The following is a 14901-nucleotide window of genomic DNA, read 5'->3' as shown; positions in this document are numbered from 1 at the left end:
CATCCATGCTGGTGCAAATGACAGGATGTCCTTTATGGCTGAAGAGTATTTCATTATGTATATATACCACATTTTCTTTATCCACCATCAGCTAATGGACACTTAGGTTAATTCCATATCCTAGCTATTGTGAACAGTGCTGCAATAAACATGGGAGTGCAGATATCTCTTCAACATACTGATTTCATTTCTAAGTCAGCATTCTTAATAGCTACACTACCCTGTGTCACACCAGAGCTGGCTGTTGAGACTTTCCACCATCTACTTTGACCTGACCACCCTCTTCCACATTATTAAGAGGTTCCCGGCTGAGTCTTTGCTGCTAATGCCTCTTGTTCTGTGCTTCCCCTCCCATCCACCAATAACTTGCAAGTTTTTTTTTTTCCACATTGTCAGGGATAGTTGTAAAAACTAGTCTCAATGTGTATACCCCCTTTTTTTCCTCATCAGTAAAACAAATTTTACCTTTGCTGCTACACAATTTTTTACTCCTGCTGGTTTAAGTCCCATTTCAAATAACAGAGGTTTATCTCTACAGGCTGGCTGATCTATGCAAAAATGAGGTGTTACCACTGAATAGTTTTTATGCCAACAGTGATTTTTAATGAATGAAGTGAATTCAATCAGTCCATCTGCAGATGTAGATAAAAGGCTAAACGCTGCTTTCCTTGAGTAATTCGTTTGTTGTTTACTATATTAAGTTAAGCTTTCCTATCCAAGCTTAGACATTAAGCCAACCCTTTACCTCTTCAAATTCACTTCAGGGCTCCATCCACACTACCTGCAGGATGTTTCCCAGCATACCCCTTGCTTGATAGACTTGCCTTAACTCATACCTTTCCTAAGACTCATCAGGGTCACTTTACTTGTTCCCATCTTTCTAATTAGTTCACAAAGAACTAACCCGCGTCTTCTAAAAACTTCTAAAATGCTTGTTACTAGAATAAAAAAAAAAAGGTTAACAAAACAAAAATAGAGCAAAATGAAATAAACTATTAGAGCAAGAATTCCTTAAAATTCAGAATTAAATACAAACAAGTTTATCATCAACAGAGTATTTATGAAAAAATTTTCATCTCTGGTTCTCTTGGGCTTTAATGCAAGTAAAATAATTTAAAAAGTAAATCAATTCTACCAAACATGTATCACACTGGCCTCTGTGAATCACCTGTTTGAATTAGCCACATCTCCAGTGACAGGTGTACTTAATTCAGATTCTCCCAAAGGAACCTAATATCCACCAACTAGCCAGAATTAAAAAAGAAAACAAAATTAATCAATAAAATGAGCAGTTAATGATAAATAAAAGTAACTTACCTACTTCAGTGAGTTGATGTCTTTCTAATGTTAAATTCTTTGGATCCTTAATAAAATGAAAGGGTTGTATTTTTATTCCTTCAATTTGAGGGAATAATAAAGCAAAACCAGATTCTCCAATTTCTATTTCCTGAGGTCGATTGCTACCTGATCCCATTGGAGTCACTAGAGAAAAAGTTAAACAGTTTCACCAATAGAGTCAGTAAAAACTAGATAACAGTTTAGGTCACTAAGATAATCATCAAGCTAACAAGCCACTATCTGAGTAAAAGTTTTTCAGCTTTGACAGTTTTAGGGTGTAGTGTCATGATGTTTGCCATTTAACTTTCAAATGGTTCAGAAAGAAATTTTTTATAAGCAAAGTGAGAAAAAATAAATGTTGCGAAATTTTTTCAACTGCTAAACTAGATAAAGGGTATATGGGTATTTATCATGCTATTCTATTATTCTTTCAACTTCTCTATATTTTTCAAATTAAAAAGTTGGGGGGGTAGTAAATACACTTTCACAGCAATTCCAATTTTTAAAAGTTTACCCTAAAAATATTTGACAATTATATAAAGTATATATATACCCAAGTATTTTATCACATAATTTCAAATAGAAAATAAAAAGAAAAAACCTGAATGTCCCACACTGGTATTCAGATTAAAAGTTACATTGGTATCATAGAATATAGCCATTAAAATGATGACAAATATATATTTATAGACATGGAAATAGGTTTGTAATATGCTCTGAATTTTACAGGTAGATATTACAGATTGAACTGTGTCATTCCCTCCCTACTGCCTACCCCAAATTCATGTTTAAGCCCTAACCCCCCATGTGACTATATTTGGAGATAAGGCCTTTAAAGAGATAGTTAAGATTAAATGAGGTCACAAGGGTAGGACCCTAATCCAACAGGACTAGTGTCCTGAGAAGAGGAGGAAGAGACACCAGGCATGCTTATGTATGAAGAAAAGGCCACATGAGAACACAGTGAGAGAGCAGCTGTAAGTAAGCTTCAGAGAGACCATCCCCGATCTTGGACTTCTAGCCTCCCAAACTGTGAGAAAATAAGCTTCCATTGTTTAAGTCACCCAGTCTGTGGTATTTTGTTATGGTAGCCCTAGTAGACTAACACAGTAGGTTACAAGTCTACAGAAAATTGTATTCTGGTTTTTTACATTTACATACATATATAAATAGAGGTTAACATCGTAAGAGTGGTTAACTCTGTGGTGCTTAAAGGTGCTTTTGCTTATCTGAATCTTCTAAATTTTTTTTTCTAAAAATAACTATTACTAGTATAAAAAAAGAAATAAACTTTTTTTTTTTTTTTTTTTTTTTTTTTTTGGAGACAGAGTCTTACTGTCACCCAGGCTGGAGCGAAGTGGTGCAACCTCTGCCTCCCGGTTTCCAGCAATTCTCCTGCCTCAGCCTCCCGAGTAGCTGGAATTACAGGCATGAGCCACCATGCCCAGCTAATTTTAGCTTTTTTTTTTTTTTTTTTGAGACAGAGTCTTGCTCTATCATCCAGGATGGAGTGCAATGGCGTGATCTCGGCTCACTGCAACCTCTGCCTCCCAGGCTCAAGCAATTCTCTCCTGCCTTAGCCTCCTGAGCAGCTGGGATTACAGGTGCCCGCCATCATGCCTGGCTAATTTTTGTATTTTTAGTACAGATGGGGTTTCACCACGTCGGCCAGGCTGCTCTTGAACTCCTGACCTCATGATCCACCCACCTCGGCCTCCCAAAGTGCTGGGACCACAGACGTGAGCCACTGCGCCTGGCCAATTTTTACATTTTTTAGTAGAAATGGGGTTTTGCCATGTTGGCCAGGCTGGTCTCCAACTCCTGACTTCAAGTGATCCGCCTGCCGCGGCCTCCTAAAGTGCTGGGATTACAGGTGTCAGCCACCACGCCAGGCCAAAAAGAAATAAACTCTTTTTTTTAAAAAAATGTTAGGCCCTTTAGAAACCAAAGCTAGAGCAACTGAACAAATAATATTCATTTGTAAACATGTGAAATTCTTTTTACCTCACTGTATAAGACTCAAATTCAGATCAAAAATCTTTCAGTGAAGATTAAAAATGACAATTCTCAGTAGAGTACTACTGAGTTGGAACAAAAAAACATAACAGCAGCCAGGTGCAGTGGCTCATGCCTGTAATCCCAGCACTTTGGGAGGCTGAGGCGGTGGATCACCTGAGGTCAGGAATTTGAGACCAGCCTGGCCAACATGGTGAAACCCGGTTTCTACTAAAAATACAAAAATTAGCCAGGTGTGGTGGTGGCGGGTGCCTGTGATCCCAGCTACTTGGGAGGCTGAGGCAGGAGAATTGCTTGAATCCAGGAGGCAGAAGTCGCAGTGAGTGGAGATCACGCCATTGCACTCCAACCTTGGCGACAAGAGTGAAACTCCATCTCAAAAACAATACATAAATGACAGCTAACATTTACTTACTGCTTTGTGTATCTCTATTGTAAATGCTTTACAAGTGTTAACTCATTTAATTCTCACAACCCTCCAAGGAAGGTACTACTGTCATCATCCCCACTTCCTTGACGAGGACAGTGAAGCCCCATGAAGTTAGGTAACTTGCTCAAAGTCATATAGATACTAAGCGGTACAGCCGGCATTCGAATCCAGGTATCTAACCATTGCACCATTACTGCCTCAACAGAATCTCTCCTCCCCCAATTAACTACAGAAAAGAATCAAAAATAATAAAAACCAGCAAAAATTCACCAGCAGCAATCAAGCATGGAAAGGGGCACAACCTCATGCTGTAAACGTTGAAGAGTGGTACCAAAGCAGAGAAACAGAAGTCTCCTAATAAGGCCCAGCTTTGCTCCTAATCCCAGCCCCATCTCACCCCTACCCACCAAACACAATACTGCTTGAACTGACAAAACTCTGAAAATGCCCACAGATACTTCCTAATTTGGAGGAAGGCAGAATGAGATCATTCCCCTCTTATGAATGACTACTGGATATGCATTATACAGGTAACCTTGAGATGAGAAGTATAATAACTTAAACATTAATATAAGGCAAATATAATGCCATGGTAAATATGACTGACTTTATTGTATTTTAGATGGACAGAAATAGAAATGTGGTTCTAAGCTAAAAATAACTCACCAATCCAAAGGACCCCACATTAATGCAAGGAAGAAATCATCGAGTTGCTAATTTATCTCACCTACAATTCCTGGGGTCACAATCCCAAGGACTTGGCATTGTTTGGGGAATAGCTTCTCAAGGGCAAGTGCTGTTTCCATACTAGTTCTTTTCCTTGCTGTAAAAATACAGTAGCAAAATGATTAAATATCATCCATTTAAAGTCAAATCTGAGAATGAAAAAGTAAAAAAGCAAATACTGGAAATATTTAAGTCATTTAACACGAGAATGCTCTAAATAAAGGTCTAAAAGCATTGATTAAAACAAACACTTTACCTGTTTTGGTCCTGGCTTTTAAATTATAAATCTGATCTTTTGCACCACTAGTCTGCCTTTCCCCTCTGTTCATATATTGCTTTTGCCCCAGTGATGTCAAATTTAGCAGTAACAGCTGAATTTTAGACTTGCTATTGTACCTTTCTGTTCAGCTGATATTGCAGTATAACTACTATTTGCATCAACAGTCACCTGGATCAAATTAGACAATGAGAATCCATTATCTAAGTCTAACTTGGGACCTGAGTGTGCGCATCTTGGATACCCATTCTGCCTTTTCCCTCAGCAAGCCAAAAATGCACCATTTCTCTACATAACTTTAGTAAATGGGACCTCATGTTCCAATACAGTAAAAGGCCTGAATAGCCAAGTCATACAACCTGTTTTAATAATAAAAAGTGCCTGGAGAATTAAAGCATCTCAAATTGAGAACAACACCTTTCTAACGAATTTGTTTCAATTGCACTACAAGGTTTAGAAATCAATCTGAAGCAGAAAGGGTTCCTCAAGGTTCAAAGATAGATATATTGATGCATACTACAGGTGGCAGTCCCAGAGCCTCAGAAAGTCAGTTAACTCTCAGGACAAGTATAATATTGAACTCCAAATGGAAGGCACATGATAAAAAAACAGAAGCAAAAGCTTTTCTTTTGATATTTACCTCTCTTATGGCCACGACACTCTTCCAGACTAATGAAAGTTTCTGAATCAGCCATGTAAAGAACTGTATGTGGTAAGATGCGAACATTCTGCAAAGAAAAAAAAAAAATTGGAATTGGATCCCATGAATCCATCAGTGCTTCTGCATAGTCCCTTAAAGTATCACCCAGTCCACAGTGCAATCAAATTAGAACTCAGGATTAAGAAACTCACTCAAAACCGCACAACTACATGGAAACTGAACAACCTGCTCCTGAATGACTACTGGGCAAATAACAAAATAAAGGCAGAAATAAAGAGGTTCTTTGAAACCAATGAGAACAAGGACACAACGTACCAGAATCTCTGGGACACAGCTAAAGCAGTGTTTAGAGGGAAATTTATAGCACTAAATGCACACAGGAGAAAGCAGGAAAGATCTAAAATTGACACCCTAACATCACAATTAAAAGAATTAGAGAAGCAAGAGCAAACAAATTCAAAAGCTAGCAGAAGGCAAGAAATAACTAAGATCAGACCAGAACTGAAGGAGATAGAGACAAGAAAAATCCTTCAAAAACTCAATGAATCCAGGAGCTGGTTTTTTGAAAAGATTAACAAAATAGACTGCTAGCCAGACTAACAAAAAAGAAAAGAGGAAAGAATCAAACACACACAATAAAAATGATAAAAGGGATATCACCACTGATCCCACAGAAATACAGACTACCATCAGAGAATACCATAAACACCTCTATGCAAATAAACTAGAAAATCTAGAAGAAATGGATAAATTCCTGGACACATACCCCCTTCCAACACTAAACCAGGAAGAAGTCAAATCCCTGAATAGACCAATAACAAGTTCTGAAATTGAGGCAGTAATTAATAGCCTACCAACCAAAAAAAGCCCAGGACCAGACGAATTCACAGCCAAATTCTACCAAAGGTACAAAGAGGAACTAATACCATTCCTTCTGAAACTATTCCAAACAATAGAAAAAGAGGGACTCGTCCCTAACTCATTTTATGAGGCCAGCATCATTCTGATACCAAAACCTGGCAGAGACACAATAAAAAAAGAAAATTTCAGGCCAATATCCCTGATGAATATCGATATGAACATCCTCAATAAAATACTGGCAGACCAAATCCAGCAGCACATCAAAAAGCTTATCTACCACAATCAAGTCGGCTTCACCCCTGGGATGCAAGGCTGGTTCAACATATGCAAATCAATACACGTCATATAAACATATACATCATATAAACAGAACCGATGACAAAAACCACGAGTATCTCAATAGATGCAGAAAAGGCCTTTGATAAAATTCAACACCCCTTCATGCTAAAAACTCTCAATAAACTAGGTATTGATGGAACGTATCTCAAAATAATAAGAGCTATTTATGACAAACCCACAGCCAGTATCATACTAGATGGGCAAAAGCTGGAAGCATTCTCTTTGAAAACTGGCACAAGACAAAGATGCCCTCTCTCACCATTCCTATTCAACATAGTATTGGAGGTTCTGGCCAGGCCAATCAAGCAAGAGAAAGAATAAAGTGTATTCAAATAGGAAGAGAGGAATTCAAATTGTCTCTGTTTGCAGATGACATGATTGTATATTTAGAAAACCCAGTCATCTCAGCCCAAAATCTCCTTAAGCTGATAAGCAACTTCAGCAAAGTCTCAGGATACAAAATCAATGTGCAGAAATCACAAGCATTTCTAAACACCAATAACAGACAAACAGAAAGCCAAATCATGAGTGAACTCCCATTCACAATTGCTACTAAGAGAATAAAATACCTAAGAATACAACTTACAAGGGATGTGAAGGACCTCTTCAAGGAGTACTACAAACCACTGCTCAAGGAAATAAGAGAGGACACAAACAAATGGAAAAACATTCCATGCTCATGGATAGGAAGAATCAATATCGTGAAAATGCCCATACTGCCCAAAGTAATTTAGAGATTCAATGCTATCCCCATCAAGCTACCACTGACTTTCTTCACAGAATGAGAAAAAACTACTTTAAATTTCATATGGAACCAATAAAGAGCCTGTATAGCCAGGACAATCCTAACCAAAAAGAAAAAAGCTGGAGGCATCATGCTACCTGACTTCAAACTATACTACAAGGCTACAGTAACCAAAACAGCATGGTACTGGTACCAAAACAGATATACAGACCAATGGAACAGAACAGAGGGCTCAGAAATAACACCACACATCTACAACGATCTGATCTTTGACAACTCTGACAAAAACAAGCAATGGGAATATGATTCACTATTTAATAAATAGTGTTCAGAAAACTGGCTAGCCATATGCAGAAAACTAAAACTGGACCCCTTCCTTACACCTTATACAAAAATTAACTCAAGATGGATTAAAGACTTAAATGTAAGACCTAAAACCATAAAAACACTAGAAGAACATCTAGGCAATACCATTCAGGACATAGGCATGGGCAAAGACTTCATGACTAAAACACCAAAAGCAATGGCAACAAAAGCCAAAACTGACAAATAGGAGCTAATTAAACTAAAGAGCTTCTACACAGCAAAAGAAACTATCATCAGAGTGAACAGGCAACCTACCGAATGGGAGAAAATTTTTGCAACCTATCCATCTGACAAAGGGCTAATATCCAGAATCTACAAGGAACTTAAATAAATTTGAAGAAAAAAACAACCCCATCAAAAAGTGGGCGAGGGATATGAACAGACACTTCTCAAAAGAAGACATTTATGTGGCCAAAAAACATACGAAAAGAAGCTCATCATCACTAGTCATTAGAGAAATGCAAATCAAAACCAAAATGAGATACCATCTCATGCCAGTTAGAGTGGCGATCATTAAAAGGTCAGGAAACAACAGATGCTGGAGAGGATGTGGAGAAACAGGAACACTTTCACACTGTTTGTAGGAGTGCAAATTAGTTCAACCATTGTGGAAGACAGTGTGGTGATTCCTCAAGGATCTAGAAAGAGAAATACCATTTGGCCCAGCAATCCCATTACTGGGTATATACCCAAAGGATTATAAATCATTCTACTATAAAGACACATGCATATGCATGTTTACTGCAGCACTATTCACAATAGCAAAGACTTGAAACCAACTCAAATGCCCATCAGTGATAGACTGGATGAAGAAAATGTGGCACAGATACACCATGGAACACTATGCAGCCATAAAAAAGGATGCACTCATGTCCTTTGCAGGGACATGGATGAAGCTGGAAACCATCATTTTCAGCAAACTAACACAGGAACAGAAAACCAAATGCCGCATGTTCTCATTCATAAGTGGGAGTTGAACAATGAAAACACATGGACACAGGGAAGGGAACATCACACACCAGGGCCTGTCAGGGAGTGGGAGATTAGGGAAGGGATAGCATTAGGAGAAATACCTAATGTAGATGACGGGTTGATGGGTGCAGCAAACCACCATGGCACGTGTATACCTATGTAACAAACCTGCATGTTCTGCACATGTATCACAGAAAAAAAAAAAAAAGTATCACCCCATCCAAACTGCTGGTACCCTACCTTCTTTCAGGTCAATGTTGGCATTCTGAGTCAATCTACTTCTCATTTACTTTTCACTCATGCTCTTTCATTTTCAGTTCATTTACTAAACACCTATAATTTCTTCATTCCAGCCCTCAAAAAGTTCATTTTCACAATGATAACTGAAGCTCTTAGAACAAAAACATCAAGTACCAGCAAAAGATGCACTTGCTTTATTTGAACAGGCATCACAGTATCAGAAAAATCTCAGCACTGGGGAAGGTATACAGGCTGTATCACTCCCTTTTCACTGCTTATCAAATCAAATACTCCAAGCCTCCATTTCCAGGCTTGCCAGCAAGGCTTCCTTCAGGGCCCCTTAGCTTACTATTAATATTATCCAGACACACCGACTTCCCCATATGTTCTATTGCTCTGTTCTTGTGGAACTTAAGACTGTTTCCCTCTAGAGACACCTTAAGTGCCACCTCCTCTCCAAAACCTTTTCCTAAACTCCCTCAGTACTCTGGACCTCAGATGCAACATCTCTTACCCCTAGTTAATCTTATTTGTCGCCTATCTCCCCTATGAGCTGGGCTTATTCAGACTCACCTGTTTTCAACTAAACTTTCCAATTGAAGACAAGCGGCAAAGCAGCTGAATTAAATGAAAAGGATGATATATTTTTCCAAGCTAGCTATTTTCAAATATTTTTTACTACCAGAATAAAATGAAGTACTTAGGATATAGCAAAGCCTCATTGTTAGTTAAATGGAAAAAAAAAGTTGGTCCATTATAATTTGAGGGAATGCCAAGATGTTTCAGAATACATTCTACATAGATAAACTAATAAAAGAGACAGATAGCATGATGGCCTGAGGGGCCCAGGGCTGCCCAAGACCTACGGATATAGTTTCCTTGGTCCACACAGCATTTTCAGAAAATGTAAACTGAATGCCAATGTTCAAAATTCCACCGAATTTTTACATAAAATGTGGATTTCCAGATTCTTTTTAAAAACTGGACATTTTGGCAACACTTAGACTACGTGCCTCTTAACTAAGGCTAAACGGAGGCAAGCCTTTCCAGACTGCCATGGTGCTACCACTCTGTTGAGCTACCTGACCCTCTTCAGCTACCTGCCTGACCTTCGAGTCATCTGAATCTGTGATGCCTGGTATAGTGAGTAAAGGAGACAGAAAAAGAGATTTACGGGCAAGGCACAGTGGCTCACGCCTGTAATATCAGCACTTTGGGAGGCCACGGTGGGTGGATTGCCTGAGGCCAGGGTGAGACCAGCCTGGCCAACATGGTGAAACCCCATCTCTACTAAAAATACAAAAATTAACCGGGTATGGCTGCGTGCGCCTGTAGTCCCAACTACTCAGGAGGCTGAGGCAGGACAATCACTTGAACTAGGAAGGTGGAGGTTGCACTGAGCCAAGATCGGGCCACTGCAATCCAGCCTGGGCGACAGGCGAGACTCTGTCTCAAAAAAAAAAAACCAAACAAAACAAAAAACAGATTTAGGTCTTAGTGGCAACTCTGCCACAAACCAGCAGAATAACCCTCAGCAAGTTTTTAGGCCTCAGGTTTCTTACTCCTGAACAAGTATTAAAAGTCTGGTCCTGAGAGTTTATGAGGCATCCACTGAAAAGCAACTGCTGAATTTTCCTTCCTAATTCACACTAGAAGTAGTGACATAACAGCCTCAATATGAAATGTTCTCAAAGCACAGTTAAGACAGCTGACACCACATTCCACTGTTCAAAGAAGTTACAAATGGCAAGCTGTTTTATAAAGCTTTTGGTGGACCTAAAAAAAATTTTTTTTTTTTTGAGACACAGTCTCACTCTTTATCACCCAGGCTGGAGTGAAGTGGTGCAATCTCAGCTCAAGCAAACTCCATCTCCCTGGTTCAAGCGATTCTGGTACCTCAGCTACCCGAGTAGCTGCGATTACAGGTTTGCACTAACATGCCCAGCCAACTTTTGTACTTTAATATTTTTATTTATATATTTGATATTTTTAAATATTTATATTTTTTTAGTGGAGATGGGGTTTCACCATGTTGGCCAGGCTGTTCTCTAACTCCTGACCTCAAGTGATTTGCCTGCCTCGGCTTTCCAAAGTGCTGGGATTATAGGCATGAGCCACCGTGCCTGGCGGACTTTAAAATATTTCTAATAGAAAAGTTAAATCAACTTTCTTTATGGCTATAAAAGTACCTATGTCCACTAGATAACTTGGAAAACACAAATAAAGAGCACTATGATTTGGATAGAGTTTTCATGTTTGTCTCACTAGCAGTTTACTACAATGGAGGAACTCCTCTAAGGGCATTACTATAACTATGTGAACTTTAATAATGATACTAATAAAAAAATATTTAATAGACATCTATTGAGAACTTATGCTCCTGGTATTGTAAGTAATGTGTTATATGCATTACCTTTTCATTATTTAATCCTCACAACAACTCTATAAGGGCATAGGAAAATTATTATTTTTCTTTTTATTTTATGGAGATAGCACCTGAGGCTCAGAGAGGTTGAGTAGCTTTTTCAAAGTCACACCGCTGGTATATGCCAAAGCTATGGTTCACACCTAAGTCTGTCTGGCTATTAACAGCCATTACAATGTATAAACTCTTAAAGCTATAGAAAAATCATGCCTGCTGTGGTAAAAATTTGAAAACTTTTTAAAAACCATAGAAAACTTTTTAAAAACAGTAAATGGAAAAAAAAGCTAACATTTTGGCTTTCTTTTCTACTCTCCCTTTTTTGTCTTTAATAATTCAGATGATACTAAATATATAATTGCATAATCTGTTTTCACTTTTAAAATCAACATTTTCTCTTGTCATTAATGCATTTGCAGTCTATAATTTAATAGCTTTATTTATTAGATTAACATTAAGTTTTTAGTATCCCTTATTATAAACGATGCTCCAGAGAACACTTTTGAGGAAATCTGCTTGCATTTTGAATTTTTCCAAATGATAAACTTCTGGGAAAATGGGAAGAGTTGAGACAAAGTGCCAGAGAAGAAAAGTTTTCTACAAGCCTGCCTTTGGATACTGGCCAGCTCCCTGGAATGAGAGTTCCAGAGCCCAAACAAGGTAAGGAGAAAGACCACCCAAGGAAGGGGGAAACAGAAGATTGGTTACATATGGGGCATTGATGTAATATCTAAATACATTAAGAATGATGAGAACCAGGTTTCCCTTTGCCCAAAAGGGAGGTACAAATATGAGCAGAGACAAAACTAGAAAGCATCCTGCGTTTGATTCGAAAAGGATGCACCTGTGTGAACTCATGAGCCTCCACATATAGAAATATAATTGTAAATGTGTGTATATGTATATACTAATGTATATACATACACATGCATGTATATACATACTTATATTCCTTGGCTCTAATGACTGGGCTTTGGAGCAGCAAATCCCTCAATGGCAAGGAGTACACTTAGAGAGTCTAGACCTTGATTTCTAAATACCACACTCCATCAAAAGGAGCCAGGGCTTAATGGCCAATTCCAGGACCAAGGCAGGTAAAACCCAAGACAAGCTTAGAACATCTTGTGCCAGAAAACAAGAAAAGTGCTCAAAGATAATGGAGTCATCTCTAAAAAGATAATGGAGTCATCTCTAAAAAGACACTGAAGCCAGCCTGAAGGAGCTCCTACTAGCCAAACTAGGGGGTGAGAGGGGTAATTTGAGCACCAAAATACAGTAACAGATTATATCCCACTGAATTAAATAAGACTCCGAGAGTGTACAGATATAAATAAATAAATGAATTGAAACACGATATTTACATAGTTTCAAATGATCTCTTCACAAAACAATCATTACAGTAGAAGAGTGATTTTAGTGAAGACACTTGGCAAGCATCGCCTTAATTGAGTAATCAAAGGTAATACCACCAATAACAAGACGAATGGAAATCACATGCCACCTAAAGGATGCCGTGAAAAAAGCACAGCATCACTTCTGTGATTATTTCCTGCCAAAGACACAATTGATGGATGTTCTACAAAATAGCCTGTAATTTTCCTAAGTGTCAAGATTGGGAAAAATCAAGCAAAGCTTGAGAAACTGTTCCAGATCAAAGGAGATTAAAGAAACAGGACTTACTCAGAGCAAATTGCAATTGGGAACAGATCTTTTTGCCATGAAGAACCTTACTGGGACAACTGGCAAAATCTGAACCGAGTCTGAGGATAAAATGGTAGAAATGTATCAGTGATAATTTCCTGATTGTGACGGCTGCACCGTAGTTATGTCTGTCTGTAAGCCGTACTAAAGTAAATAGAGTGACAGAGCAGCAGGTTGGCACTTTACTGTCAAATGGTTCCCTTCCACTCCCCAGAGATGGTACACCCTGCAGCCCCTCTGACTCCACAGTTCGAGTCTTCATCTCTCCTGGTGTTGGCTCCCCTTTTGAAGTTGGGGGCCAGAGAAGCAAAAGAGTACAGGATCGGAAGTTGAAATATTTGGCTTTAAGTTTTGGTTCTTGGCTTTCTAGGTGTGCTCACTGAGCAAGACACACCCAGTTGTCTTCCCGGCAAAACAGACAACAAAAAGTTGCTTCAAGGGAAGCAGGTGAAGGGAAGGTTCTGCACAGCGTTGTTGTTAATAGTGAAAATGTGGATACTTACAAGGGCCAACATGCCGGGCGCGGTGGCTCACGCCTGTAATCCCAGCACTTTGGGAGGCCGAGGCGGGCGAATCACGAGGTCAGGAGATCGAGACCATCCTGGCTAACACGGTGAAACCCCGTCTCTACTAAAAATACAAAAAATTAGCCGGGCGTGGTGGCGGGCGCCTGTAGTCCCAGCTACTCGGGAGGCTGAGGCAGGAGAATGGCGTGAACCCGGGAGGCGGAGCTTGCGGTGAGCCGAGATCGCGCCACTGCACTCCAGCCTGGGAGACAGAGCAAGACTACGTCTCAAAAAAAAAAAAAAAAAAGGCCCAACATTTGATGAACGGTCAAATAAATCATGACACATCCTTACCGTGTAGTCACTAAAACTGATGTTTACAAAATCTTTTCACGGCACGAGAAGATGTTCCTTGAATTAACAAAACTGGGATTTAAAAAAAAATAGTTCTCAAAGACTGAACCACCAACCTGCAAATGACTGTGCATGACACCCCTTGCTACTTGCCTCAAGCTCCTCTGCTACCACGCGAACCAAGCAATGCCTCTCCAGGTGGCCGGCCTCCGCCAGGCCTGCGGAGATCCAGGTTACGCTCCGATGGGTCCGCAATACTCTGCGCACACACTCCCTCCATAAGCGGCACACGCTGAGGACGCAAACGCACAAAGGATTGCGAACGGACGTTCATTTTCGTCTCTCCCACAGCTCACAAACCCCCACCCGCTGGCGCAGCAGCAGGAGATCCCTGCGGGATCCAAAGTCCCCGGGGTAGGTAGGTGTCAGTCACGGCGCTAGTTCGGAAGGAGAGCCAGATATGGAGAAAACCTTAAGGGGAACTTCGCCCCTCAGGGAAGTCCCCCCGGGGCACCACGGCTGGGAGATACCTCGCGGGTAGGGGGTCACCTCAGGTAGGGCGGAGCGAGCCGGGGACGGCCCTGGTGGGTCCCAAGGGTCTCTCCCCACCCCGCCAGCCTGGGACATGCCCACGGCGTGTCCCCAGGCAAGCTTCCCGCCTCCGCCTCCTCTCCTCACCAGGCCACCCGCAGCAACGCCTTGGCGGGCAGGAAGGTGAGCACACGCTCCACCACCTCCGCCAGGTTACTCAACACGAAGGTGCTCCGCGGGTCTACGGAGGAGCCGCGGCACTCGCCACAGCAGCCTACCGGCTCCATTCCTCACCAGCCCGCCGGAACCAGTCCTACGGCGGCTCGGAGGAACCCGACTACGCCAGCATAGGGTTGCCCGGCCGGCGCGCACTGAGCGGCGTCCGCGCCACTTCCGGCTGGACGGGGAAGGTGGGC

General features: G+C 40.5%; 1 protein-coding gene across 7 annotated transcripts in view; it reads right to left on the bottom strand.

The window, feature by feature from the left end:
- FBXO22 (F-box protein 22) overlaps positions 1 to 14901 on the bottom strand; it is a 30667-nt gene extending 15766 nt beyond the window's left edge. For 2 of the 7 annotated variants that reach the window (XM_054667808.2, XM_054667807.2), the window contains exons 1-6: positions 14633 to 14891; positions 14108 to 14246; positions 5428 to 5515; positions 4512 to 4607; positions 1318 to 1482; positions 837 to 938 (exon numbers count right to left, since the gene is read on the bottom strand). In XM_054667808.2, the coding sequence (XP_054523783.1) occupies positions 837 to 938; positions 1318 to 1482; positions 4512 to 4607; positions 5428 to 5515; positions 14108 to 14246; positions 14633 to 14772 (730 nt within the window). In that variant the 5' untranslated portion in view covers positions 14773 to 14891. Of the gene's footprint in view, positions 1 to 836; positions 939 to 1317; positions 1483 to 4511; positions 4608 to 5427; positions 5516 to 13073; positions 13154 to 13597; positions 13725 to 13954; positions 14027 to 14107; positions 14247 to 14632 lie in introns of those variants that run through there. The other 5 variants (XM_063795263.1, XM_016927242.4, XM_063795262.1 and 2 more) reach the window with 5 other exon arrangements.

The sequence above is a fragment of the Pan troglodytes genome, chromosome 16 (assembly GCF_028858775.2).
Source record: "Pan troglodytes isolate AG18354 chromosome 16, NHGRI_mPanTro3-v2.0_pri, whole genome shotgun sequence".
Lineage (NCBI taxonomy): Eukaryota > Metazoa > Chordata > Mammalia > Primates > Hominidae > Pan > Pan troglodytes.
This window is presented reverse-complemented; position numbering and strand designations above follow the sequence as displayed.